Here is a 26,926-nt window from a genome sequence, read left to right as displayed (position 1 = left end):
AAGCAAAGATTCTTCTTGAAAGCTCAATTCTTGGTGCTTCCTTGCTGAAATGGGACAAAGTAAACTAGTATTAAAATAAGGAATCCACATCATAACAAAGTTTTGTACTGCTGAAAGGATTTTTTGTTTCAAGAGGCTCTTGTGTATCCCATTATTACTAATCATGTCAAATGCTTAAAGATTTTTAATGTATATGCTATTTTGTCAAACTTAAGTTCTTGAAGACCAAGTCTCTACTCATGGTTCTAGATGCTATGTTTAACTATGGATGAAGCATCTCGTTTCATTCTTCATCGGTTATCCACGCATGTAACCTTTGGAACTGACAATTCTTCATACACAAAAGAGATTTCCCATAATTCTATAACTGCTTCCAGATGAAGCTTCCTCAATCTCCTATCCTGCTTAAAGGGTCATGGTGGTACCATCATGGCTTTGGAATTGTGTACAGACTGTCTGCTGCACAAGATGGGGGGGGGGGGGGCTCATTTGGGTAAATTCCTCTAACTGTCATGTATAATGTACCGAAACCACAGCTCCCTTTCCACATCCAGTCCCAATAAAATTTTCCATGGTTTACCCCAGACACTTCACATGCCCCGGTTCAATCCAATGACAGCACGTCGACCCCAGTATACCACACGGTTCCAATTCACTCTATTCCTTGCATGCCTTTCACCCTCCTGCATGTTCATGCCTTGATCACTCAAAACCTTTTTCACTCCATCTTTCCACCTCCAATTTGGTCTCCCACTTCTCCTCGTTCCCTCCACCTCTGACACATATATCCTCTTGGTCAATCTTTCCTCACTCATTCTCTCCATGTGACCAAACCATTTCAAAACACCCTCTTCTGCTCTCTCAACCACACTCTTTCTATTACCACACATCTCTCTTATCCTTTCATTACTTACTCGATCAAACCACCTCACACCACATACTGTCCTCAAACATCTCATTTCCAACACATCCACCCTCCTCTGCACATCCCTATCTATGGCCCATGCCTTGCAACCATATAACACTGTTGGAACCACTATTCCTTCAAACATACCCATTTTTGCTTTCCGAGATCATGTTCTTGCCTTCCACACATTTTTCAACACTCCCAGAGCTTTCACCCCCTCCCCACCCTGTACCTCATTATTGCTTCCATGGTCCCATCCGCTGGCAAATACACTCCCAGATATCTAAAACACTTCACTTTCTCCAGTTTTTCTCCATTAAAACTTACATCCCAAATGACTTGTCCCTCAATCCTACTGTACCTAATAACCTTGCTCTTATTCACATTTACTCTCAGCTTTCTTCTTTCACACTACCAAACTCAGTCAACACCTTCTGCAGTTTCTCATCCAAATCAGCCACCAGCACTGTATCATCAGCGAACAACAACTGAGTCACTTCCCAAGCCCTCTCATCCGCAACAGACTACATACTTACCCCTCTCTCCAAAACTCTTGCATTCACCTCCCTAGCAACCCCGTCCATAAACAAATTAAACAACCATGGAGACATCACGAACCCCTGCCGTAAACCAACATTCACTGAGAACCAATCACTTTCCTCTCTTCCTACTTGTACACAACCTTACATCTTCAGTAAAAACTTTTCACTGCTTCTAGCAACTTGCCTCCCACACCATATACTCTTAATATCTTCCAGAGAGCATCTCTATTAACTCTATCATAAGCCTTCTCCAGATCCATAAATGCTACATACAAATCATTTGTTTTCTAAGTACTTCTCACATACATTCTTCAAAGCAACCACCTGATCCACACATCCTCTATCACTTCTGAAACCACAGTGCTCTTCCCCAGTCTGATGCTCTGTACATGTCTTCACCCTCTCAATCAACACTCTCTCATATAATTTCCCAGGAATACTCAACAAATTTATACCTATTTAATTTGAACACTCACCTTAATCCCCTTTGCCTTTGTAGAATGGCACTATGCAAGCATTCTGCCAATCCTCAGGCACTTCACCATCAGCCATACATACAATGAATATCCTCACCAACCAGTCAACAACACAGTTATCCCCCCCTTTTTTTTAATAAATTCTACTGCAATACTATCCAAACCTGCTGTCTTGCCGGCTTTCATCTTCCGCAAAGCTTTCACTACCTCTTCTTTGTTTACCAAACCATTCTCCCTGGCCCTCTCACTTCGCACACCACCTTAACCAAAACACCCTATATCTGCCACTCTATCATGTAACACACTCAAGACCTTCAAAATACTCATTCCATCTCCTTCTCACATCACCACTACTTGTTTTTACCTTCCCATTAGCCCCCTTCACTGATGTTCCCATTTGTTCTCATCTTATGAACTTTACTTACCTCCCTCCATAACATCTTTTTTTTTTCCCTAAAATTTAATGATACTCTCTCACCCTAACTCTCATTTGCCCTCTTTTTTCACCTCTTGCACCTTTCTCTTGACCTCCTGCCTCTTTCTTTTATACATCTCCCAGTTGTTTGCACTATTTCCCTGCAAGAATCACCCAAATGCCTCTCTCTTCTCTTTCACTAATAATCTTACTTCTTCATCTCACCACTCACAACCCTTTCTAATCTGCCCACCTCCCACGCTTCTCATGCCACAAGCATCTTTTGCACAAGCCATCACTGCTTCCCTAAATACTTCCCATTCCTCCCCCACTCCCCTTACGCCCTTTGCACTCACCTTTTTCCATTCTGCACTCAGTCTCTCCTGTTACTTCCTCACACAATTCTCCTTCCCAAGCTCACTTACTCTCTTCACCCCAACATTCTCTCTTTTTTTTCTGAAAACCTCTACAAATCTTCACCTTCGCCTCCACAAGATAATGATCAGACATCCCTCCAGTTGCATCTCTTGGCACATTGACATCCAAAAGTCTCTCTTTCGCACAGATATCAATTACATGTAATCCAATAACGCTCTCTGGCCATCTCTCCTACTTACATACGTATACTTAGGTATATCTCTCTTTTTGAGCCAGGTATTCCCAATCACCAGTCCTCTTTCAGCACACAAATCTACAAGCTCTTCACCATTTCCATTTACACCAATTATTCCCTCATCTGCCACATTACTCACCTTTGCATTAAAATCACCCGTCACTATAACCCGGTATCGTGCATCAAAACTGCAAACACACTCACTCAGCTGCTCCCAAAACACTTGCCACTCATGATCTTTCTTCTCATGCCCAGGTGCATTGGCACCAATAATCACCCATCTCTCTCCATCTACTTTCAGTTTTACCCATATCAATCTAGATTTTACTTTCTTACACTCCCACAACTCCTGCTTCAGAAGTAGTGCTACTCCTTCATTTGCTTTTGTCCTCTCACCAACACCTGACTTTACTCCCAAAACATTCTCAAACCACTCTTCCCCTTTACCTTTGAGCTTCATTTCACTCAGAGCCAAAACATCCAGGTTCCTTTCCTCAAACATACTAGCTATCTCTCCTTTTTTCTGATCTTAGTTACATCCACACACATTTAGACACCCCAATCTGAGCCTTCGAGGAGGATGAGCACTCCTTGCGTGACTCCTTCTTCTGTTTCCTCTTTTAGAAAGTTGTAATACAAGGAAGGGAGGGTTTCTAGCCCCCCACTCCCATCCCCTTTAGTCACCTTCTACAACATGCGGGGAATGCGTGAGAAGTATTCTTTCTCCCCTATCCCCAGTGATAGGGCTCTGAAAATACACGGCTTTATTTTTCAGCTTGACAACTTTTACAATGTTCCTCAGTTGATTTCTATACGCTAAACGTATAAAGCTTATGGAATAATAAGAGGTTCTTTATTCAATACCATTTCTAAAACGTATTGAAAAATAATTTTCTTAATTATATAACCCCAGGAACCTTTCATGAGGATCCTGCAGCTTCAAGGCTGTGAAAGATAAAAATATCATCCCAGAATATGTGAAGACAACATGAAGAACATGTTCATAATCTCTCTCTACTTCTCCACTGCAGGACTTGTTTAACCCACTGACTGTTCATGTGTCATAAACCATAAGGCACACCATCATGTGAGTGCAACTGTGCCGCATATGGTTTTAGAAATTTAAAAGACCTAGGCATGGCAAGCAGTAGCAACTTTTCAAATCATCTGCCCACATGGTCAGTAACCATCACAATACTAAGGTGGAGTGTACAATGTTTTTGAGCCACCCAGGCAGCAATCAAAATGTTTGTAATGAATGTTCAAATTACAGAAGTAGAAATTTGTTTAAAGTACCTGAAAGTTGTATGGGCGAGTGGTGATTGACAAGGTGGTGGCATGCTGAGTTTCAGATTGGGGAGGAACAATATAACTTTAGATTGGGGAGGAACAATATAACTTTAAGAGAGGTAAAAGAGGTATTTTCTTTGAGGAGTGTGTGAGAAAATATTAAGAGAAATAAAATGGTTTGTATGTGGCATTTATGGATCTGAAGAAAGTGTATGATAAGACTGACAGAGATGCTTTCTGGGAGGAATTATGAATATATGGTGTTGGAGGAAAGCAGCTTTAAGTGGTGAATTTTTATTGACAGATTAGGGAATGTATACCAGTGGGAGGAATGGAGACTAAGTGGTTCCTGGAAAAGGTGAGTCTGTGTGATATCAACATGATTGTTTATTTTCATGGATGGGGAGGAGAATCTAAGTTTTGGAAAGAGAGACAGGTCTGTGGTTTGCTGAGGTTAGGGGAGCTTCGGAGGCGAGTCATTTAACATTTGATAATTACACAGCACTATCAGCAGATTCAAAGAAAATAACAAATGTGTGAAAGGTTTCTGGAAAGACTATTGAAAGAAATTGGATTCAGAGTTTTAAGTGTAACTAATTACTTTCTGCCCTACAAGGAAATTCTTTATAAATCTGTGTTTATAGAGAAAGATGTGATAAGACAAAATGTAGATCAAGTAAATGAATGTACACTGAATTGCCAGAAGTGGAGAAATGCAATGTTGATATAAAAGTATATGAGTACATCTAGTTGTTTTTTGAAGACAGGAACTCAATGGCATAAAGGAAGAACTTGATTCATACTTTTTAATTTATCTTTACTCTTCATTATTATCATCATTATGAAGCCTTAGGACCATCATTTCTGGGGCTCCTGCAGCTTTGAGGCTGTGCTCTATGTGCGAACAGAGTAATGTGGGCTCCTTTGGGGTGAAAAGTTTCTCAACAACACTGTACTCTTTACACTCTTTTAATTATGGTATAGCACTTCTTATGTGCATTTTTACTAATTGCAGGCAGAGTCTGTTAATACCACTGTTCAGCATTCAAGTCAACTAAAAAAATACACTATGGAGACATTTCAAAATATCAAAAACTTAACTTTCTACCTGGTCATTACCTGATTCACAATTAATACCAAAAGTCTAAAAATGGACAGTGGGCCTTTTCAAGAGCTTTTTCCCTTGATACTGATTTCTCTTCACCTCTTTGGTTGGAAAAGCTGAAAAGAGAAAATTCCAATAAATAAGTGTTCCATAATCATTCTGAAACTTAGTGAGCATCTAAGATCTGTTTATCATCAATTTCTCATATCTAATAGTAACTATTGTTTCATTACTAATGGAAGTCTGTAATCCAGTTCAACAAATAAAGTCCTACGAACAGTCTGATGAAAACATATTTACTCCTATCTTTTATTCATATGTTCACTCTTTCCTGCATTAGCTTACTGGTATGAGGAAAAATGAAACAGTGGCCTCATTTACTCACATCATCTCTCTTGCTCTCATGTATAACTCACCAAAACCAGTACCTACAATACATTGCTAAGTTCCATAGATTTCTCCTAACTACTTCATATACCCTCGTTCAATAAAAGTCAGTCAACCCACAAATACGACATCGTTTCAATTTATGCCATCCCATGTATGCCTCTCACCCTCCTAAATGTTCAGGTGACCATACCTCAAAGCCTCTTTCACTACATTCTTCCACCTCCTTTTCAATTTCTCTCCTTGCCCCTTCAATCCTGACACAAAGATCATTTTATTTAATCTTTTCACTCAAGATATCTTCTCAATATGTACAGACCTTTTCAGCAAAATGTGGTCAATCTTCTTAATCAAAGTGAACCTACTACCACACCTCACTCTTACAGTCACTCCTCACACGATCAACCCACCTCACAGAATGTATTGTTCTCTGGCATTTTATATCCAACACCACCATCTTGCATTCCCATATATTCAATCTAAAACTTATATTAGTACAACCTCTTCTCCTACATGCTCCTCAATGCGCTCTGAACCTTATCCCCCATGTCCAACTCTATGACTCATTTCAGTTCCCAGTTTTTCTTTAACTGCCATGTTCACCCCCATGTACCTATAGCATTCCATTTCTTCCAAGTTTTCTTCAATTACACTCAAATTCAAACCATCCTCACTCACTCCCTGCAACACCTCATCACCTTACTTTTACTAACTTTTACTTCTAACTATATCTCTGATGTCTGTTCCAACTGGAACTCCCTTAAAGGAGTGGCCATGCCAGGCTAAGAAGTGGTACTTTTACTTTCACCTTCCTACTTTCAAACACTCCCAGACTCAGACACCAAGTTCCTGAAGTTTTATAACTATTCACCAAGATATTCTCTGCAATTTTGAAATAGTGTCGAAGAAAATGAACCATCAATATTTTGAGAGAGTTGTCTAAAGTAAAGGACCACAAGCAAAACTATGTAGATAATGAATGTAAGTAACTGTTTTACAGCAAAAAGAGAATTATATCTCTTTTTGTTGAGGAAACTTTAAGTCTGCTATAACAATAAAGAGAATCATATCTCTTTTTATTGAGGAAACTTTGTATTTAATAAGAATGGGACATAAGCCATAATTTAGATTAGGAAAGTGGGCAAACCTATAATATCGTATCTCTTAGTTTCACATAGTATCTACTGTGCTACCACATTAATGAAATGTTTGCCTGTAATTAAGAAATAATAGCTTGAACTACCATATCCTTCCATATTCTACGCATCTAGAAAAATAGCAGCATTCAGGTTTGTGCTTTAAATATGCACATTCCTATGATTTTTTTTTTCAACATGTTTAACAACTTTCTATCCCTCTATCTACATCCCAGATGTCTGTTCCCAACTGGAACTCCCTCAAGAGGGTGGCATGGGAATAGAGGCTTCATAACTAGTGAACTCCAATGCTGCTTCTTAGCCTTTAGTGCCTCTCCCTTAACAGACCATTGGCAGAGGGCAACTCTAGTGCAATATTTGCAGAGGCTCCTAACTAATGTTCTTACTGACTATTTCTACCTAATGCTCTGGCTTAATGTTCCTACCTACTACTTCTATCAGTGTTTCTACCTTATGCTCCTACCTTAGTGTTCCTACCCACTACTTCTATCTACTGCTCTGACCATTTTGTCAAAAGGCAGGGCTAGCACGGAATGCTCACTGCAGGAAAATCTAGATATATGAAGAATAAGTTGTGTGAACTGATTGTTATTGTATTATGTTTGACAAGGATTGCATGTTTGTAGACAGAAACCCAATAGTTCATGGGTGGGAGAGGCAGAAAGAAAAGATAGCTAACTGGGTCAGAACAGTGTAACTTGACAACCAGTGAAGTACTGACTCCCTATGCAGCCGTCACTAACCCTACTGAACATCCAGGTGGCCAGCTGGGTAGTACTGGTAGTATACCTCCCTGGTCATTGGGTAAATTCCAGTTTCATTTTAATCAGATTCCCCAACAAGGGGGAGGGGGGACCTATGGTAATTTTGCAGCATCAACACAAATTTCACTGTTTTTGTTGATATGTGTATTATCATTCTTTTAATTATATTTAGTCACTGTCTCCCACATTAGCGAGGAAGTTGCTGCAAGGAAACAGAAGAATGGCCCAACCCACCCACATACACATGCATATACATAAATGCCCACACACCCATATATACCTAAACTTTTCAATGTATACATACATATACATACACAGGCATACACATGCACATATTCATACTTGCTGCCTTCATCCATTCCCATCACCACCCCGCCACACATGAAACAGCTGTCATGTGTAATCTACTGAAACCACAGCTCCCTTTCCACATCCAGGCCATATAAAACTTTCTATAGTTTACCCCAGATGCTTCACATGCCCTGGTTCAATCCACTGAGAGCATGTTGATCCCGGTATACCACATTGTTCCAATTCACTCTATTCCTTGCATGCTTCTTACTCTCCTGTATGTTCAGGCCCTGATCGCTAAAAATCTTTTTCACTCCATCCTTCCACTTCCAATTTAGTCTCCCATTTCTTGTTCCCTCTGCCTCTGACACATATATCCTCTCTGTCAATCTTTCCTCACTCATTTTCTCCATGTGACCAAACCATTTCAATACACCCTCTTCTACTCTTTCAACCACACTCTTCTTATTACCAGACATCTCTCTTACCCTTTCATTACTTACTCAATCAAACCACCTCACACCATGTACTGTCCTCAAACATTTCATTTCCAACACATCCACCATCCTCCGACAACCTTATCTAAAGCCCATGCCTCACAGCCATATATATATATATATATATATATATATATATATATATATATATATATATATATATATATATATATACATATATATATATTTTTTTTTTTGCTTTGTCGCTGTCTCCCGCATTTGTGAGGTAGCGCAAGGAAACAGACGAAAGAAATGGCCCAACCCACCCCCATACACATGTATATACATACGTCCACACACGCAAATATACATACCTCCACAGCTTTCCATGGTTTACCCCAGACGCTTCACATGCCTTGATTCAATCCACTGACAGCACGTCAACCCCGGTATACCACATCGCTCCAATTCACTCTATTCCTTGCCCTCCTTTCACCCTCCTGCATGTTCAGGCCCCGATCACACAAAATCTTTTTCACTCCATCTTTCCACCTCCAATTTGGTCTCCCTCTTCTCCTCGTTCCCTCCATCTCCGACATATATATCCTCTTGGTCAATCTTTCCTCACTCATTCTCTCCATGTGCCCAAACCATTTCAAAACACCCTCTTCTGCTCTCTCAACCACGCTCTTTTTATTTCCACACATCTCTCTTACCCTTACGTTACTTACTCGATCAAACCACCTCACACCACACACTGTCCTCAAACATCTCATTTCCAGCACATCCATCCTCCTGTGCACAACTCTATCCATAGCCCACGCCTCGCAACCATACAACATTGTTGGAACCACTATTCCTTCAAACATACCCATTTTTGCTTTCCGAGATAATGCTCTCACCTTCCACACATTTTTCAACACTTCGAGAACCTTCACCCCCTCCCTCACCATGTGACTCACTTCAGCTTCCACGGTTCCATCTGCAGCCAAATCCACTCCCAGATATCTAAAAACCTTCACTTCCTCCAGTTTTTCTCCATTCAAACTTACCTCCCAAATGACTTGTCCCTCAGCCCTACTGTACCTAATAACCTTGCTCTTATTCACATTTACTCTCAGCTTTCTTCTCTCACACACTTTACCAGTCACCAGCCTCTACAGTTTCTCACACAAATCAGCAACCAGTGCTGTTTCATCAGCGAACAACAACTGACTCACTTCCCAAGACCTCTCTACCACAACAAACTGCATACTTGTCCCTCATCAAAACTCTTTCATTCACCTCCCTAACAACCCCATCCATAAACAAATTAAACAGCCATGGAGACATCATGCACCCCTGCCACAAACCAACATTCACTGAGAACCGATCACTTTCCTCTCATCCTACTTGTACACATGCCTTACATCCTCGATAAAAACTTTTCACTACTTCCAGCAACTTGCCTCCAACACCATATACTCTTAATACCTTCCACAGAGCATCGCTATCAACTCCATCATATGCCTTCTCCAGATCCATAAATGCTACATACAAATCTATTTGTTTTTCTAAGTATTTCTCACATACATTCTTCAAAGCAAATACCTGATCCACACATCCTCTGAAACCACACTGCTCTTCCCCAGTCTGATGCCTTCACCCCTCTCATTCAATACCCTCCGATATAATTTCTCAGGAATACTCAACAAACTTATACCTCTGTAATTTGAACACTCACCTTTATCCCCTCTGATTTGTACCATCCAAACCCACCACCTTGCCGGCTTTCATCTTCTACAAGGCTTTCACTACCTCTTCTCTGTTTACAAAATCATTCTCCCTGACCCTTTCACTTCGCACACCAATTCGACCAAAACACCCTATATCTGCCACTCTATCATCTAACACATTCAACAAAGCTTCAAAATACTCACTCCATCTCCTTTTCACATCACCATTACTTGTTATTACCTCCCCATTAGCCCCCTTCACTGATGTTCCCATTTGTTCTCCTGTCTTACGTACTTTATTCACCTCCTTCCAAAACATCATTTTATTCTCCCTAAAAATTCATGATACTCTCTCACCCCAACTCTCATTTGCTCTCTTTTTCACCTCTTGCATCTTTCTCTTGACCTCTTGCCTCTTTCTCCTATACATCTCCCAGTCATTTGTGCTATTTCCCTGCAAAAACTGTCCAAGTGCCTCTCTCTCCTCATACACTTATATTCTTACTTCTTCATCCCACCATTCACTACCCTTTCTAATCTGCCCACCTCCCACGCTTCTCATGCCACAATCATCCTTTGCGCAAGCCATCACTGCTTCCCTGAATACATCCCATTCCTCCCCCACTCCCCTTACGTCCTTTGCTCTCATCTTTTTCCATTCTGCACTGAGTCTCTCCTGGTACTTCCTCACACAAGTCTCCTTCCCAAGCTCACTTGCTCTCATCACTCTCTTCACCCCAACATTCTCTCTTCTTTTCTGAAAACCTCTACAAATCTTCACCTTTGCCTCCACAAGATAATGATCAGACATCCCTCCAGTTGCACCTCTCAGCACATTAACATCCAAAAGTCTCTCTTTCATGTGCCTATCAATTAACACGTAATCCTCTCGTAATGCGTAATGCTCTCTGGCCATCTCTCCTACTTACATACGTATACTTATGTATATCTCTCTTTTTAAACCAGGTATTCCCAATCACTAGTCCTTTTTCAGCACACAAATCTACAAGCTCTTCATTTCCATTTACAACACTGAACACCCCATGTACACCAATTATTCCCTTAACTGCTACATTACTCACCTTTGCATTCAAATCACCCATCAAAACTGCTAACACACTAACTCAGCTGCTCCCAAAACACTTGCCTCTCATGATCTTTCTTTTCATGCCCAGGTGCATATGCACCAATAATCACCAACCTCTTTCCATCCACTTTCACATACACATACAGAGACATTTACATATATACACATGTACATATTCATATTTGCTAGCCTTCATATATATAAAATAATCACATAATGAATAACAAAAAGAATAAAAGATACTGATCCACAAAAATCCAGCAGACAGCAGCAGTAGCCACACAGAACTTCTGGCTGCACACATAACTCCTAAGAAACTATGTGCAACGAACAGCTAATAGTAGGTAGGTAGAGGAAGTAAGCCCAACAGCAGTGGCTGATTGGTCACGGCAGGCCTGTGCAATAAGCAGGCTGCTATATATACCATTGGGTTGTTCATAAAGGATGCTTGAGGGCTGATGTCTCCTCACTAAATCATCAGAGTTAGAAGAGTCTATCCTTTCCCTGGGAATATACCATTCCACTATCCCATGCTTATAGAACAGACCACAGAGGAGAGAAAAAGAGAGCAAAAATTTTGGTTTAAAAAATTTACTTTCATGTATGGCATCTAAAAGCTTAAGCATCAGTACTGGTGTGTTGATCATGGACTATTTAACTTTTCTTAACTAGTTGGTAGGCAGCCAATGACTAGGGAGGTATATTACCTGTATTACCCGCCTTGGTATCAGGAGGGTTAGTGACAGCTGCTTAGTGTGCCAGCACTTTAGTTGTTGCCAAGTTGCACCCCTTTGACCCAGGAAGTTGTCTTTTCTTTCTTCCTCACTAACATGTGGACTACTGGCATTCTGTTCACAAACATACAATCTCTCCTTGTCATATGTAACACTTAACAACACTTAACTCATGCAGCACATTCTTTGTAACTCTAGATTTTCCTGCAGAGAGTACTATGTGCTAGCCCTGCCTTTTGGCAAAATGATAGGAGCAGTAGACAGAACTAGAAGGTAGGAATATTTAGGCAGGAGTATTAGGTACTAGGTAGAAACATTAGATAGAAGTGGTCATTAGGAACATTAGGTAACAGTATTCTAGACTTGCCCTCTGCCAGTGACTTGTTAAGGGTGAAGCACTAAAGGCTAAGAAGTGGCACTGAAGTTTATCAGGTATGTAGACTTTGTAGCCATGGCCACCTCTTAGAGGGAGTTCCAACTGGAGCAGGTGTCAGAGATATAGTTAGATAGATAAACGATACTGCAGCTTTTAAATGCTTGGTACTACATTTTCCTTTATCTGCATTCATTGGTTTCTATTAATGTTTCCCAGATCTTGGGTACCAACAGATGCTGATGGTGTCAACACTATTGACACTAAATAGTTTAATATGTTCTTATTGATCTGTTTTAAGTGTCCATACAAACACATTTAGTTAAAGTAATTCTAAACTATTTCAAATTTCAATATTTCTAACCTGGATTCAAAACTGTCATCTTAGGCTTGGTAGTGTGTCTGATGGCTGCTGTGTGGACACCACTGCTACTTCTTCTACTTCTTATACTGGCATGATGAGGGGATCCACTTCGTCCTGAGTCCTCAGAATGGATTGAGGTCAAGGAGGAATGATGACTGTGAGATTTCCAAGATGCATCTCCCGGAGACACACTTCTTGGTCGACTGGCACTGCTGCTTCGAGAAGACTGTAGGGTGCCAATACTTGACCTGAAAATAAATTATGAATATCTGATGAATCTTTTACTTAAAAATAAACACAAGTTGGAGGATCATTCTAGAAATGGACTGAGGTTGTAGGAACCAATGGTTTCCTTGGTATCCATGTGACTTGCCTATTACTCTGGACTTTTACCTGAACATGTTTTCAGATTATGTCAAAGTTATTACAGAAGAGAACTATGGTGATTGCATCTGCCTACAAGGGAACCTGAATAACTACAAAGGTGGTCCAACAAAGGGCTGATGAAAGTTAATCTAAGTAAGTGCAAAGTAACGGGGATGGGCTACAATGAAAGAAGGACTCAGTGCTATCATCATCTTACAGGAAATAAGCTATAGGTGTCCACAAATGAAAGAGTCCTAAAAGTCATCATGCTGAATCTGTAACCAGAGATCCACATCGTAAAGTTTAAGGAGGCAGACTGTCTACTGTCAAATATAAAGAATCACATTTAAGTACATGGATATGCTTAGTAAAATATTCACAACACAGATCGAAACTGGAATAAGCTTCTCAAGTCTGGTCAAAGCATCTAAAACACAAAATAATTTCAATGAGCTAGTCCAGAGAAGGGCAATTTGAATTAAGAGAGCTCAGCTACAATGAAAGGCTGATGGCTACATGGCTGCCCATCATGCAGGAGAGAAGAGGGAAGGATGGCTAACATACAGTCCTCAAGTTTCTAATTCAGCTGGATGTTGTACAGTGAAAGTACTTCAAAAGATCCAATGATAGAGTAATGAGAGGCTATAGCAAGAAGCTAGGAATGAAGTTTGTTAGAAAAGATGAGAAATAATGTTTTCAAGAAAGGGTGGTGAATGCCTGAAATTATTCAAATAAAGAAATGATGGCAGTATAAAAATGCTTTTAAAGCTACGTGTTGGTAAAGAAAGTTCAAAAGAAAGGTGTTGAGTGTAGAACTCTTTCCCCTTGCTGTTCAAACACTATACACATGTTTGCGTGACTCCACTCACAAGATTTTTCTGATTTGTTATTCTTGGGAAAATAAGCCTGGCTGTAAACAGTTTCAGTAAGTGAACCGGATTGTGCTGATATTTTGTACAAAGGTTTTTACTATTTCTTTGCTACAACCGAGAACTGACAGCACATTCAGTTTTGGCCTAAAGCTAAGTAATGTCAAAACTGAATCACTCTGGTGCCCTAATGATGTATAAACTATAGCATCTAAAAAATAAAAACACAATCATATTCTAAAGGATCTCACAACCAGGCCTTAATTGAAATGCAGAGAGAATTATGAAATGGAAAAAGAAAAGACAAAGGAAATATTTCTGAATTTTGGAGGAAGTGAAAATCCTGTCTTTTGAAATGTGTCAGGCTATAGTTATTGGGTACGACATGAGGAGTTAGAGAGCTCCAAAGGGAAAGAAGCAGGTATCAAAATGGCCTACCCTTGAGTTGCCTACGGCCACATAGTTGTGTGGTCTAGCCAGTGGTGTGGGTACAAAAGCAGCCAGCTTTCGGGAGCAAAAACTAAATTAATAGCTGTAGAATAGGGAAAGTGAACTAAAACTGCCACATAGGGCAAGATGGTCAAGTTTGGAAGTTAGCCTAGGTGAGTATTTAAGTCGGACTGCTTTTGACTCAACTCTGTCAAGTAAGGATGCAGAGCTAGAACAACCCCAAATGTGAGAGTAGTACTACATACAAAGACGAAGCAGTTCCTTGTATAAACAGAGCCTCTGTTAAGAAGAGAAGTAGTTTTAACATCTAACCAGGACACCCTGTTCTTAGAGGCAGACGTTATTCCCGTGATGTGGAGTGGATGTTACTGTAATACTAAGTATGTTCATTGAATCAGGACATGAAATTACAGAACCATCAAAGGAGTTTAGAGGAGTTTTTGATACAGAGATAGTTAGAAATTGGGTCTTGGAGGTATTTTGTGTACCCCACTGAGATATCCTATCCAAGTCTGAGCTTATTGAGGAAGCTGTATCAAGAAGAGATGCAGATCAAGGGAGGGAAGAGGGAGCAGAATTGAAGAATGTGGATGAATGCAGTGTTGAGTCGTCAGCATATTACTGCATTGGATTACATGATGGGGAGAGGAAATCATTGAAAAAAAAAAGGAGAAAAAGTGTAGGGAGTGGACAGAACCTTGAGGAACACTGCTGATGATGGAGAAAAGGGGGGAGACTGATCCATCAACAACCACAGAGATAGATTGGCCAGAAAGGAAGCTAGATATGAAGGAGCAAAGTGAGGGAGGGAAACCATAAGAGGGGAGCTTTGAGATGAGACCCATATGCCACAACCTGTCAAAAGCTTTAGATATGTCAAGGGTAACTACACATGAATCCCCAAAATCTTTCAAGGATGATGACCAGACATTAGCAAAATAGGAAAGAATATTGCTAGTGGATCTCACTTACTGGTGATCAGAGAGAAGACTGATTTCCAAGGTATCTAAGGATATGGGAGTTGGGCAGGGATTCAAAGACTTTGGAAATGGTAGATTTCAAAGCAATAGGACAATAGTTAGAGGGGACAGAATGGTCACGCTTCTCAGGAACGGGATGTATCGATGCATGCTTTCAAGGAGAAGGAAAAGTTTTGGTTTTCAAAACAGATATGGAACATACAAGCAAGCACAAGTGCAAGTTAAGAGGCACACTACTTCCAGAGAAAGAAGTACTTTTCAGACAGTCCAAAAAGAGATTACGGGAAGAGGCATAAGATTAGTAAGAGGAGCATCAGGAGGTGAAGGAATGTTAGAGTCATCCAAGGTGGAATTAGAGGAGAAACAGGAACCAAAGAGAGTTGCTTTTTCTATGGAAGAGACAGCTATAGTACCATCAAAACGGAAAAGTGAAGGAAAGATAGAGCGACAGAAGTTATTAAAGATGCCCTTAGCTGAAGGCCAGAAAGACCTATCAGTGGTTGACAAAAAGAGGTTAACACATTTTCTTTGAATAAATGAAGGCTTTGCCTCATGGATAACATGCTTGCAATGATTACAAGCAGTGATAAATGCCAATACACCTGATCCCTTGCCTCAATGGCCTCAGAACATGAATGGTTGAATCAGTAGAGGTTGTCTTGGAGGAAAAGAGGATAAATGCTTCCATTCCCACTAAGAATAAACACTGCTATGTGTTTGGGAGAAACAGAGGCATCACTACATATGACAGTAATTTACCCAAGGGAAGTCAGAAAAGAAGTTACATAAGTTATTCCAGTCAGCATTGTTGAGGTGCCAGTACTTGTGCTTAGAAGGGGTTGCTGAAGGGGAGGTGCCGCTACAACATTCAACATTCACAGCAGGATGGACAAGATGTGAAACAAAAATCCAGAATATCAGGAGAGTGGTCACAGTGGTCAGGAATATGGGTAGGATGGGAGATAATTTGCTCTAAATCATTGAGAAAAGAGATTGTTAGAGCTTCAATCCCTCCATCATGTGTATGGGAGAAATTGTAGAAATGCCCAAGGTAGAGGATTTTGGCTAGTGGGGGAGAGGATGTCACAGTCTCATGGCAGGAGTTTAGATAATTGAAGGATATAAAATTTGTAGAATTAAGAGAGCAATAGGTGAAAAAAGAGGAAAAGTGTGGTAGTAGGGAGACAGACCTAAACCACATAACATCAAAGTTTGAGGACTCAAGGTCCTTGATACGTGCAACAGGTGTGTTGATGTTAGAATATGCGCAAACGCCACGTTTAAAGTGGAATAGTGAGTGGGGGTTAAAGTTGAATATGAAAAAAGGGGACTAGTTAGTACATCATTAGACAATTGTGAGAGAAGTAAAATATTAGGAGAGGTTCTAAACAGATGGTGTTCAACTATGGAGAGGTTACTAGAGAGGCCATGAATGTTGGTATAGTGAATAAAAAAAGAGGAAGGTCTAACACAGAGGGAAAGGTCATGAAAGGGATTGGTGCTACTATTACCAGAGCCCTCCCTCTCATTGGCAGTAGAGATTCTTAGCACCCCATGATGCCAAGGACTAGGGGCCATAGATCTGACGGACTCTGTCAGTGATATTTATAAATGTTTGAGTGGACAGGAACTGGCAAGAACACTTATGTGAAAAAAATAATAAGAAGCAAGATTTGAGTAGGTGCATGGTCCTTGTAAGAAGATGGGAGGACTAGCCCGGTAGTCCCATTTTGATGAGACAAAAAGTAACACCAGCAATCTTGATATGGAGAGTGTAAGATGGTTCTGGGCACCATTCAACACTCCTCAGTCAGGACAGTAGTACCACCCTGGGCAGCTGTTGTCAGCAACCTACTTTTAGCACGAAAAAGAAATCAAAAACTTAAAACTCTTTAAACACAATAACATAATCTGGCTTAATCTAAAATATATCTATAGGCTTTAAGTTATTTGAATAAAATCATATATTTTGGCTTCCTTTACTATAATTCATACTTGACTCTGACTCTTATGATTTTGGAATTCCATTAGCACATGTTCCATGGCAATATCACAATTTCAGGTGATATACTAGTGCAGTTCTCCTCTTCATCAAGTGACCATGAGTTAACATAATACTGGACATTACAGGTTGAGTATCCCTTATCTGAAATGCCTGGGACCAAAAGTCTTTTGTATTTAAATTTTTTTGATCTTGGAATATTTTCCTGATGCTCCCTTGCTGAAGCAGGGGGAGGTAATGCTGTTTCCTGTAGGGCAGGGTAGCGGCAGAAATGAAGGCAATGAAGTATGAACATGTGCATGTGTATATATGTACATGTCTGTGTATGTGTATGTTATTCTTTTGAGCTTCCAAGTCCATTCTAGCTTCTATTTACATCTAACATATATAGAATTGCCAGCTATCCAAGGTATAGCTGCTTTAACCCCATCATCTGCTATTTCAGGACTGCTGATACCAACATGTCTAGGATGCAAACAAAATGCTACACTCTTAAGCTTTGAAAGAATTCTTAATATCCAATCTTGGACTTTATGAACTATGGGATCCATTGGAGTGTAGGGTAGCCTGACTTGGAGTGCACTCTGGGAATCAGGGTATACTGTAAATTTCTTTTTAGGAGCCTATTCAAACAATCTATGTAAAGTCTGAACACCATACAATTCCACAGCAAATATGGAAGATTCTCTCAGTAGTTGCACTATACTAGTTTACTTCTTCAATATCTATGGTAAAGCATACACCATCACTTTTTAAGCCATCAGTAAATGTTTTTGTGTTTGTATTACTTGTGTCATGCTAAAGGAATTTACTTTATATTTCAGATGCAATGTTGCTTTTGTATGCATGATCTCAGAAACCTTCAAGGGAGGGATCTAAACAAAACTTATTTCTTGAACTGTGTTAAGTACTTTCAGTAATGGCAGAAGAAGGAGTCACGCAGGGAGTGCTCATCCTCCTTGAAGGCTCAGATTGGGGTGTCTAAATGTGTGTGGATGCAACCAAGATGAGAAAAAAGGAAAGATAGGTAGTACGTTAGAGGAAAGGAACCTGGATGTTTCGGCTCTGAGTGAAACGAAGCTCAAGGGTAAAGGGGAAGAGTGGTTTGGGAATGTCTTGGGAGTAAAGTCAGGGGTTAGTGATAGGACAAGAACAAGGTAAGGAGTAGCACTACTCCTGAAACAGGAGTGGTGGGAGTATGTGATACAGTGTAAGAAAGTAAACTCAAGATTGATATGGGTAAAACTGAAAGTTGATGGAGAGAGATGGGTGATTATTGGTGCATATGCACCTGGGCATGAGAAAAAAGATCATGAGAGGCAAGTATTTTGGGAGCAGCTGAATGAGTGTGTTAGTGGTTTTGATGCACAAGACTGGGTAATAGTGATGGGTGACTTGAATGCAAAGGTGAGTAATGTGGCAATTGAGGGAATAATTGGTATACATGGGGTGTTCAGTGTTGTAAATGGAAATGGTGAAGAGCTTGTAGATTTATGCGCTGAAAAAGGACTGGTGATCGGGAATACCCAGTTAAAAAGAGAGATATACATAAGTATACGTATGTAAGTAGGAGAGATGGCCAGAGAGTGTTATTGGATTACATGTTAAATGATAGGCGTGCGAAAAAGAGACTTTCGGATGTTAATGTGCTGAGAGGTGCAACTGGAGGGATGTCTGATCATTATCTTGTGGAGGCGAAGGTGAAGATTTGTAGGGGTTTTCAGAAAAGAAGATGAGTGTTGGGCTGAAGAGAGTGGTGAGAGTAAGTGAGCTTGGGAGGAGACTTGTGTGAGGAAGTCCTAGGAGAGACTAAATACAGAATGGAAAAAGGTGAGAACAAAGGACGTAAGGGGAGTGGGGGAGGAATGGGATGTATTTAGGGAAGCAGTGATGGCTTGCGCAAAGGATGCTTGTGGCATGAGAAGCGTGGGAGGGGGGCAGATTAGAAAGGGTAGTGAGTGGTGGGATGAAGAAGTAAGATTATTAGAGAAAGAAAAGAGAGAGGCATTTGGATGATTTTTGAAGGGAAATAATGCAAATGAGTGGGAGATGTATGAAAGAAAGAGGCAGGAGTTCATGAGAAAGGTGCAAGAGGTGAAAAAGAGGGCAAATGAGAGTTGGGGTGAGAGAGTATCATTAAATTTTAGGGAGAATAAAAAGATGTTTTGGAAGGAGGTAAATAAAGTGCGTAAGACAAGGGAACAAATGGGAACTTCAGTGAAGGGGGCTAATGGGGAGGTGATAACAAGTAGTGGTGATGTGAGAAGGAGATGGAGTGAGTATTTTGAAGGTTTGTTGAATGTGTTTGATGATAGAGTGGCAGATATAGGGTGTTTTGGTCAAGGTGGTGTGCAAAGTGAGAGGGTTACGGAAAATGATTTGGTAAACAGAGAAGAGGTAGTAAAAGCTTTGCGGAAGATGAAAGCTGGCAAGGCAACAGGTTTGGATGGTATTGCAGTGGAATTTATTAAAAAAGGGGGTGACTGTATTGTTGACTGGTTGGTAAGGTTATTTAATGTATGTATGATTCATGAATGCAAGAGTTTTGGAAAGAGGGGCAAGGATGAAGTCTGTTGGGGATGAGAGAGCTTGGGAAGTGAGTCAGTTGTTGTTCTCTGATGATACAGCGCTGGTGGCTGATTCATGTGAGAAACTGCAGAAGCTGGTGACTGAGTTTGGTAAAGTGTGTGAAAGAAGAAAGTTAAGAGTAAATGTGAATAAGAGCAAGGTTATTAGGTACAGTAGGGTTGAGGGTCAAGTCAATTGGGAGGTGAGTTTGAATGGAGAAAAACTGGAGGAAGTGAAGTGTTTTAGATATCTGGGAGTGGATCTGGCAGCAGATGGAAACATGGAAGAGGAAGTGGATCATAGGGTGGGGGAGGGGGCGAAAATTCTGGGAGCCTTGAAGAATGTGTGGAAGTCGAGAACATTATCTCGGAAAGCAAAAATGGGTATGTTTGAAGGAATAGTGGTTCCAACAATGTTGTATGGTTGCGAGGCGTGGACTATGGATAGAGTTGTGCGCAGGAGGATGGATGTGCTGGAAATGAGATGTTTGAGGACAATGTGTGGTGTGAGGTGGTTTGATCGAGTGAGTAACGTAAGGGTAAGAGAGATGTGTGGAAATAAAAAGAGCGTGGTTGAGAGAGCAGAAGAGGGTGTTTTGAAATGGTTTGGTCACATGGAGAGAATGAGTGAGGAAAGATTGACCAAGAGGATATATGTGTCGGAGGTGGAGGGAACGAGGAGAAGAGGGAGACCAAATTGGAGGTGGAAAGATGGAGTGAAAAAGATTTTGTGTGATCGGGGCCTGAACATGCAGGAGGGTGAAAGGAGGGCAAGGAATAGAGTGAATTGGAGCGATGTGGTATACTGGGGTTGACGTGCTGTCAGTGGATTGAATCAAGGCATGTGAAGCGTCTGGGGTAAACCATGGAAAGTTGTGTAGGTATGTATATTTGCGTGTGTGGACGTATGTATATACATGTGTATGGGGGTGGGTTGGGCCAATTCTTTCGTCTGTTTCCTTGCGCTACCTCGCAAACGCGGGAGACAGCGGCAAAAAAAAAAAGAAAAAAAAAATGATTCATGGTGAGGTGCCTGAGGACTGGTGGAATGCTTGCATAGTGCCATTGTACAAAGGCAAAGGGGATAAGAGTGAGTGCTCAAATTACAGAGGTATAAGTTTGCTGAGTATTCCTGGTAAATTATATGGGAGGGTATTGATTGAGAGGGTGAAGGTATGCACAGAGCATCAGATTGGGGAAGAGCAGTGTGGTTTCAGAAGTGGTAGAGGATGTATGGATCAGGTGTTTGCTTTGAAGAATGTATGTGAGAAATACTTAGAAAAGCAAATGGATTTGTTTGTAGCATTTATGGATCTGGAGAAGGCATATGATAGAGTTGATAGAGATGCTCTGTGGAAGGTATTAAGAATATATAGTGTGGGAGGCAAGTTGTTAGAAGCAGTGAAAAGTTTTTATCGAGGATGTAAGGCATGTGTACGTGTAGGAACAGAGGAAAGTGATTGGTTCTCAGTGAATGTAGGTTTGTGGCAGGGGTGTGTGATGTCTCCATGGTTGTTTAATTTGTTTATGGATGGGGTTGTTAGGGAGGTGAATGCAAGAGTTTTGGAAAGAGGGGCAAGTATGCAGTCTGTTGTGGGTGAGAGAGCTTGGGAAGTGTCAGTTGTCGTTCGCTGATGATACAGCGCTGGTGGCTGATTCATGTGAGAAACTGCAGAAGCTAGTGACTGAGTTTGGTAAAGTGTGTGAAAGAAGAATGTTGAGAGTAAATGTGAATAAGAGTAAGGTTATTAGGTACAGTAGGGTTGAGGGTCAAGTAAATTGGGAGGTAAGTTTGAATGGAGAAAAGCTGGAGGAAGTGAAGTGTTTTAGATATCTGGGAGTGGATTTGGCAGTGGATGGAACCATGGAAGCAGAAGTGAATCATAGGGTGGGGGAGGGGGCGAAAATTCTGGGAGCCTTGAAGAATGTGTGGAAGTCGAGAACATTATCTCCGAAAGCATAAATGGGTATGTTTGAAGGAATAGTGGTTCCAACAATGTTGTATGGTTGCAAGGCGTGGGCTATGGATAGAGTTGTGCGCAGGAGGGTGGATGTGCTGGAAATGAGATGTTTGATGACAATATGTGGTGTGAGGTGGTTTGATCGAGTAAGTAATAATAGGGTAAGAGAGATGTGTGGTAATAATAAGAGTGTGGTTGAGAGAGCAGAAGATGGTGTTTTGAAATGGTTTGGTCACATGGAGAGAATGAGTGAGGAAAGATTGACCAAGAGGATATATGTGTCAGAGGTGGAGGGAACGAGGAGAAGTGGGAGACCAAATTGGAGGTGGAAAGATGGAGTGAAAAAGATTTTGAGTGATCGGGGCCTGAACATGCATGAGGCATGTAAGGAATAGAGTGAATTGGAACGATGTGCTATACCGGGGTCGACGTGCTGTCAATGCATTGAACCAGGGTATGTGAAGCGACAGGGGTAAATCATGGAAAGTTCTGTGAGGCCTGGATGTGGAAAGGGAGCTGTGGTTTCAGTGCATTATTACATGACAGCTAGAGACTGAGTGTGAACAAATGGGGCCTTTGTTGGTTTTTTCCTAGCACTACCTCGCACACATGAGGGGGGGAGGGTGTTGTTATTCCATGTGTGGCGGGGTGGCGATGGGAATGAATAAAGGCAGACAATATGAATTATGTACATGGGTATATATGTATATGCCTGTGTGTGTATATATATGTATACATTGAGATGTATAGGTATGTATATGTGCTGTGTGTGGATGTGTATGTATACACATGTGTATGTGGGTGGGTTGGGACATTCTTTCGTCTGTTTCCTTGCACTACCTTCCTAACGCGGGAGACAGCAACAAAGCAAAATAAATAAAATATAAAAGGTTACGAGAATTTTCAATGTTGCAAAATATTCCATCTACACCACAGGTCCTTCCACTCCCTCCCTCAACTTGCATGCATCTTTTCCATCCTCATCCCAAACACCCCGTCCAAGGATATGAGTTTCCCTTACCCTCAGCACATCTAAACTATAACCTTTAAATTTCTCCAAGGAAAATAAGTTTAATATACACAAACGCCTGGAGCATCATTACAAAATGCGATGAACTTACATCCTTTGCAGTTACTGAAAAACCGAACATTATTGCAATCTCAGAAATGAGGGTAGACTCTGAGAATAAACACTTAATCACTGAATTAGCAATACCCAGATACAAAATTGTTTATGAAAGATTGCTTATACCGGGTAGATGGTGGAGTTTTGATATACATTGATAACAATCTAAGTGCTATCAAGAGAGGCAAAGTAGACACTCACACTTACGACTCTCTTTATATTGACATTATTGATAAGTCCATATGTAAACTACATCTTGGCGTTATTTACAGACCTCCTAAGCAAAATAGAAGACAACGATAAGATGCTATACAATGAAATCAAAACTACAGTAAACAGTAATGAGGTTATACTAGTAGGAGACTTCAACAGTCCAAACATAAACTGGAACACGTTAATGACCGAGAGGGAATGAGATTAACGAAACTGATTGAAGACACTTTTCTGAAACAAGTAATTAAAAAATCAACTAGAGGTATAAACATTCTTGACTAGTCCTCACCAGTGACATAAACTTAATCAACTCTGGTGAAGTAGGCAAGAATTTGTCAAACAATGATCACAGTTGGATTACATTAGAGATAGATTTTGATTACACATTACAGTTGAAAAAATTTTGAAAACTAATCAGACACAAAATTCGCAGTAACAGTTGGAAAAAGCTTCTCCACATTCACACAGTAGACGTAGCGTGAAATAATTACAAAAACACACTACTTGAGACAAAAATAAACATATTCCATGACTTATGAAGAGAACATCCAATATTTCACAACCATCATAGATGAACAAGAGAATAAAAGGACTAATTTGCCAAAAGGAGAAAACATATAAGAAACTCAAATCAATGGGAACTGATGAAAATTGCCAGGTTAAAAATGCGAGGAAAAAATGAATTCCCTTGAAAGTTACGAATAATCCAAGGGAATTCTTCAAATATATAAGACAAAGGAAGACAGTAAAAGAAGGAACTGGACTGTTATGAAATGAATGACACACTAACTACTGATGACAAGGAAATGGTTACCATATTTAATTATCACCTTAACTGTATTTACAATTGAAGAAAAATCTTGAATACCACAACTAATGACAATGCTTCAAGAATCTAATGATGAAGAGTTGAAGGTTAGAGAAATAAAAAGCTCTGAAGTACTTAAATAACTTGACCAGTTAAATCCTAACAAATACAGTAGCCCAGATAACTTGGATCCAAGATTTTTAAAAGAGGTCAGAAGATGGCTGATATACTCCATAACAAAAATATTCAACAGATTTCTATTGGATGGTCAGGTGCCAACTGACTGGAAACTAGCAGATGCTACTCCCATGATTAAAAAAAGCAGACAAAAAGGGTTCCTTAAACTACGGCCCAATTAGCCTTACATCAGTGTTAGGTAAAATGATGGAAAAAAATGGTACAAGATAACATCGTCACGTTTCTAGATCACATAATCATACTGGAAAACCAAAACTGCTTCTACAATAAAAGATCCTGCCCGATGAATTTACTGGAGTATTTCAATTTATTTATCAGAACTGGGATGAAAAATTACCGTCTGATGTAATATATTTAGATTTCCAAAAGGTTTTTGATAAAGTACCTCATAAGAGACTTTTACGTAAACTCAAAGCACATGGAATCAGGGAAGAGCCCTGTACATGGATCAGAGACTGGCTTACCAGAAGAAAGCAGCATGCAGTATTAAAAAGCAAAGCCTCAGATTGGTTATATGTAACGAGTGGTGTGTCACAATGGTCGGTCATAGGCCCAATTCTTTTCATAATAAACATTAATGACCTAGAACTCTGTCTTATATCGCAGATCTCCAAATTTGCTGATGATACTAAACTAGGATGTAGAGCTGTAAACAGGTGGGACTGCAAAATGATTCAAAGAGATCTTAACTTACTAGCAGAGAGGTCAGACAAATGGCAAATGAAGTTTAATGCAGACAAGTGTAAAGTTATGTATTTTGGAAACAAGAATATACGTTAAGACTACAAACAATTCAGAAACTCAGACTAAAGTAAATGAAGAAAAGTACCTTGGAGATGTCATCAGCAACAATTAGAAGTAAAAAATGCAACCAAATGTTAGATTTCATAGCCAGGAACATAGAACGCAAGACACCAGAAACAATTCTCACACATAATTCTCTAGTAAGACCACACCTTGAATATGCAGTCCAGTTTTGGTCCCCAAACTATCAAAAAGATGAGAAAAAATTAGAGCAAGGACAAAAATGTGTGACAAAACTGATCCCATCCCTTAGAAATCTGGCATACAAAGAGAGGCTAAAGCATTGGATCTCTTCTCCCTTAAAACATGTAGACTTCATCCAAGTGTTCAAAATTCTGAACAAGTTTGATAAAGTAAATCATGAACATCTTTTCAATATACAAGAAAATGTGGTTACCAGGACAAATGGAATAAAACCCAAATCTAAAAGATGTAGAACAGACATGGGAAAAAGCTTCTTTTCCTACAGGTGTGTTGAGTACTGGAATATGTTACCATCAGATGTAGTGAATGCAAAGACTATAAATACCTTCAAAAGTCATTTAGACAAATATTTTATCAATTCAGGTATACCTTTAAGAAAACTGCCACAAATAAATGGTATAAATGACAAAAGTGACAGAGACAGTAAAAGGCTAATGTCCAATTTTTCTCCATTCAAACTTACACCCTAATTAAACTGTCTCTCAACCCTACTGAACCTAATAACCTTGCTCTTATTCACATTTACTCTCAACTTTCTCCTTTCACAAACTTTTCCAAACTCAGTCACCAACTTCTGCAGTTTCTCACTTGAATCAGCCACCATAGCTGTATCACTGGCGAACAACAACTGACTCAGTTCCCAGGCCCTCTCATCCCCAAAAGACTGCATCCTTGCCCCTCTCCCCAAAACTCTTCCATTTACCTCCCTAACCACCCCATCCATAAACAAATTAAACAAGCATGGGGACATCACACACCCCTGCTGCAGACAAACATTCACTGAGAACCAATCCCTCTCCTCTCTCTCTACTCGCACACATGCCTCACATCCTTGGTAAAAACTTTTCACTGCCTCTAGCACCCTACCTCCCACACCACATACTCTTAAGACCTTCCACAAAGCATCTCTATCAACTCTATCATATGCCTTCTCCAGATCCATATATGCCACATGCAGATCCATCTGTTTTTCTAAGTATTTCTCACATACATTCTTCAAAGTAAACCCCTCATCAACACATCCTCAACCACTTCTGAAACCACACTGCTCCTCCCCAATCTGATGCTCTGTACATGCCTTCATCCTCTCAGACAATACCTTCCCAAATAACTTACCAGGAATACTCAACAAACTTATGCCTCTGTAGTTTGAACACTCACCTTTATCCCCTTTGCCTTTGTACAATGGCACTATGCATGCAATCCGTCAATCCTCAGGCACTTCACCATGATCCATACATACAGTGAATATCCTAACCAACCAATCAACAACACAGTCGCCCCCTTTTTCAATAAATTCCTCTGCAATACCATCCAAACCTGCCGCCTTGCTGGATTTTGTCTTCTGCAAAGCTTTCACTGCCTCTTCTCTCTTAACCAAACCATTCTCCCTGAACCTCTCACTTCGCACACCACCCTGACCAAAACACTCTTTACCTGCCACTCTATCATCGAACACATTCAACAAACTTTTAACATTCTCACTCCAACTCCTTCTCACTTTGTCATTATCTGTTATTACTTTCCCACTTGCCTCCTTCACTGATGTTCCCATTTGTTCTCTTGTCTTATGCATGTTATTGACCTCCTTCCAAAACATTTTTTACTTTCCCTAAAGTTTAAAGATACTCTCTCACCCCAACTCTCATATGCCCTCTTTTGCACCTCTTGCACCTTTCTCTTGACTGCCTGCTGCTTTCCTTTCAAGTACAGTCCAAATG

At 40.3% G+C, this 26,926-nt stretch overlaps 1 protein-coding gene across 7 annotated transcripts in view; it reads right to left on the bottom strand.

Annotated features, from left to right (window-relative positions):
- Positions 1 to 5,035: 5,035 nt before the first annotated feature.
- Positions 5,036 to 26,926, bottom strand: part of LOC139750309 (coiled-coil domain-containing protein 39-like) — a 512,953-nt gene continuing 491,062 nt past the window's right edge. For all 7 annotated transcript variants that reach the window (XM_071664954.1, XM_071664953.1, XM_071664952.1 and 4 more), the window contains 2 exons: positions 12,658 to 12,905; positions 5,036 to 5,464 (listed from right to left, as the gene is read on the bottom strand). In XM_071664954.1, the coding sequence (XP_071521055.1) occupies positions 5,388 to 5,464; positions 12,658 to 12,905 (325 nt within the window). In that variant the 3' untranslated portion in view covers positions 5,036 to 5,387. The remainder of the gene's footprint in view (positions 5,465 to 12,657; positions 12,906 to 26,926) is intronic.

This window comes from Panulirus ornatus, chromosome 9 (genome assembly GCF_036320965.1).
Source record: "Panulirus ornatus isolate Po-2019 chromosome 9, ASM3632096v1, whole genome shotgun sequence".
Classification (NCBI taxonomy): domain Eukaryota; kingdom Metazoa; phylum Arthropoda; class Malacostraca; order Decapoda; family Palinuridae; genus Panulirus; species Panulirus ornatus.
The sequence above is the reverse complement of the archived record's forward strand: the minus strand, read 5'-3'. Positions and strand labels throughout refer to the sequence as shown.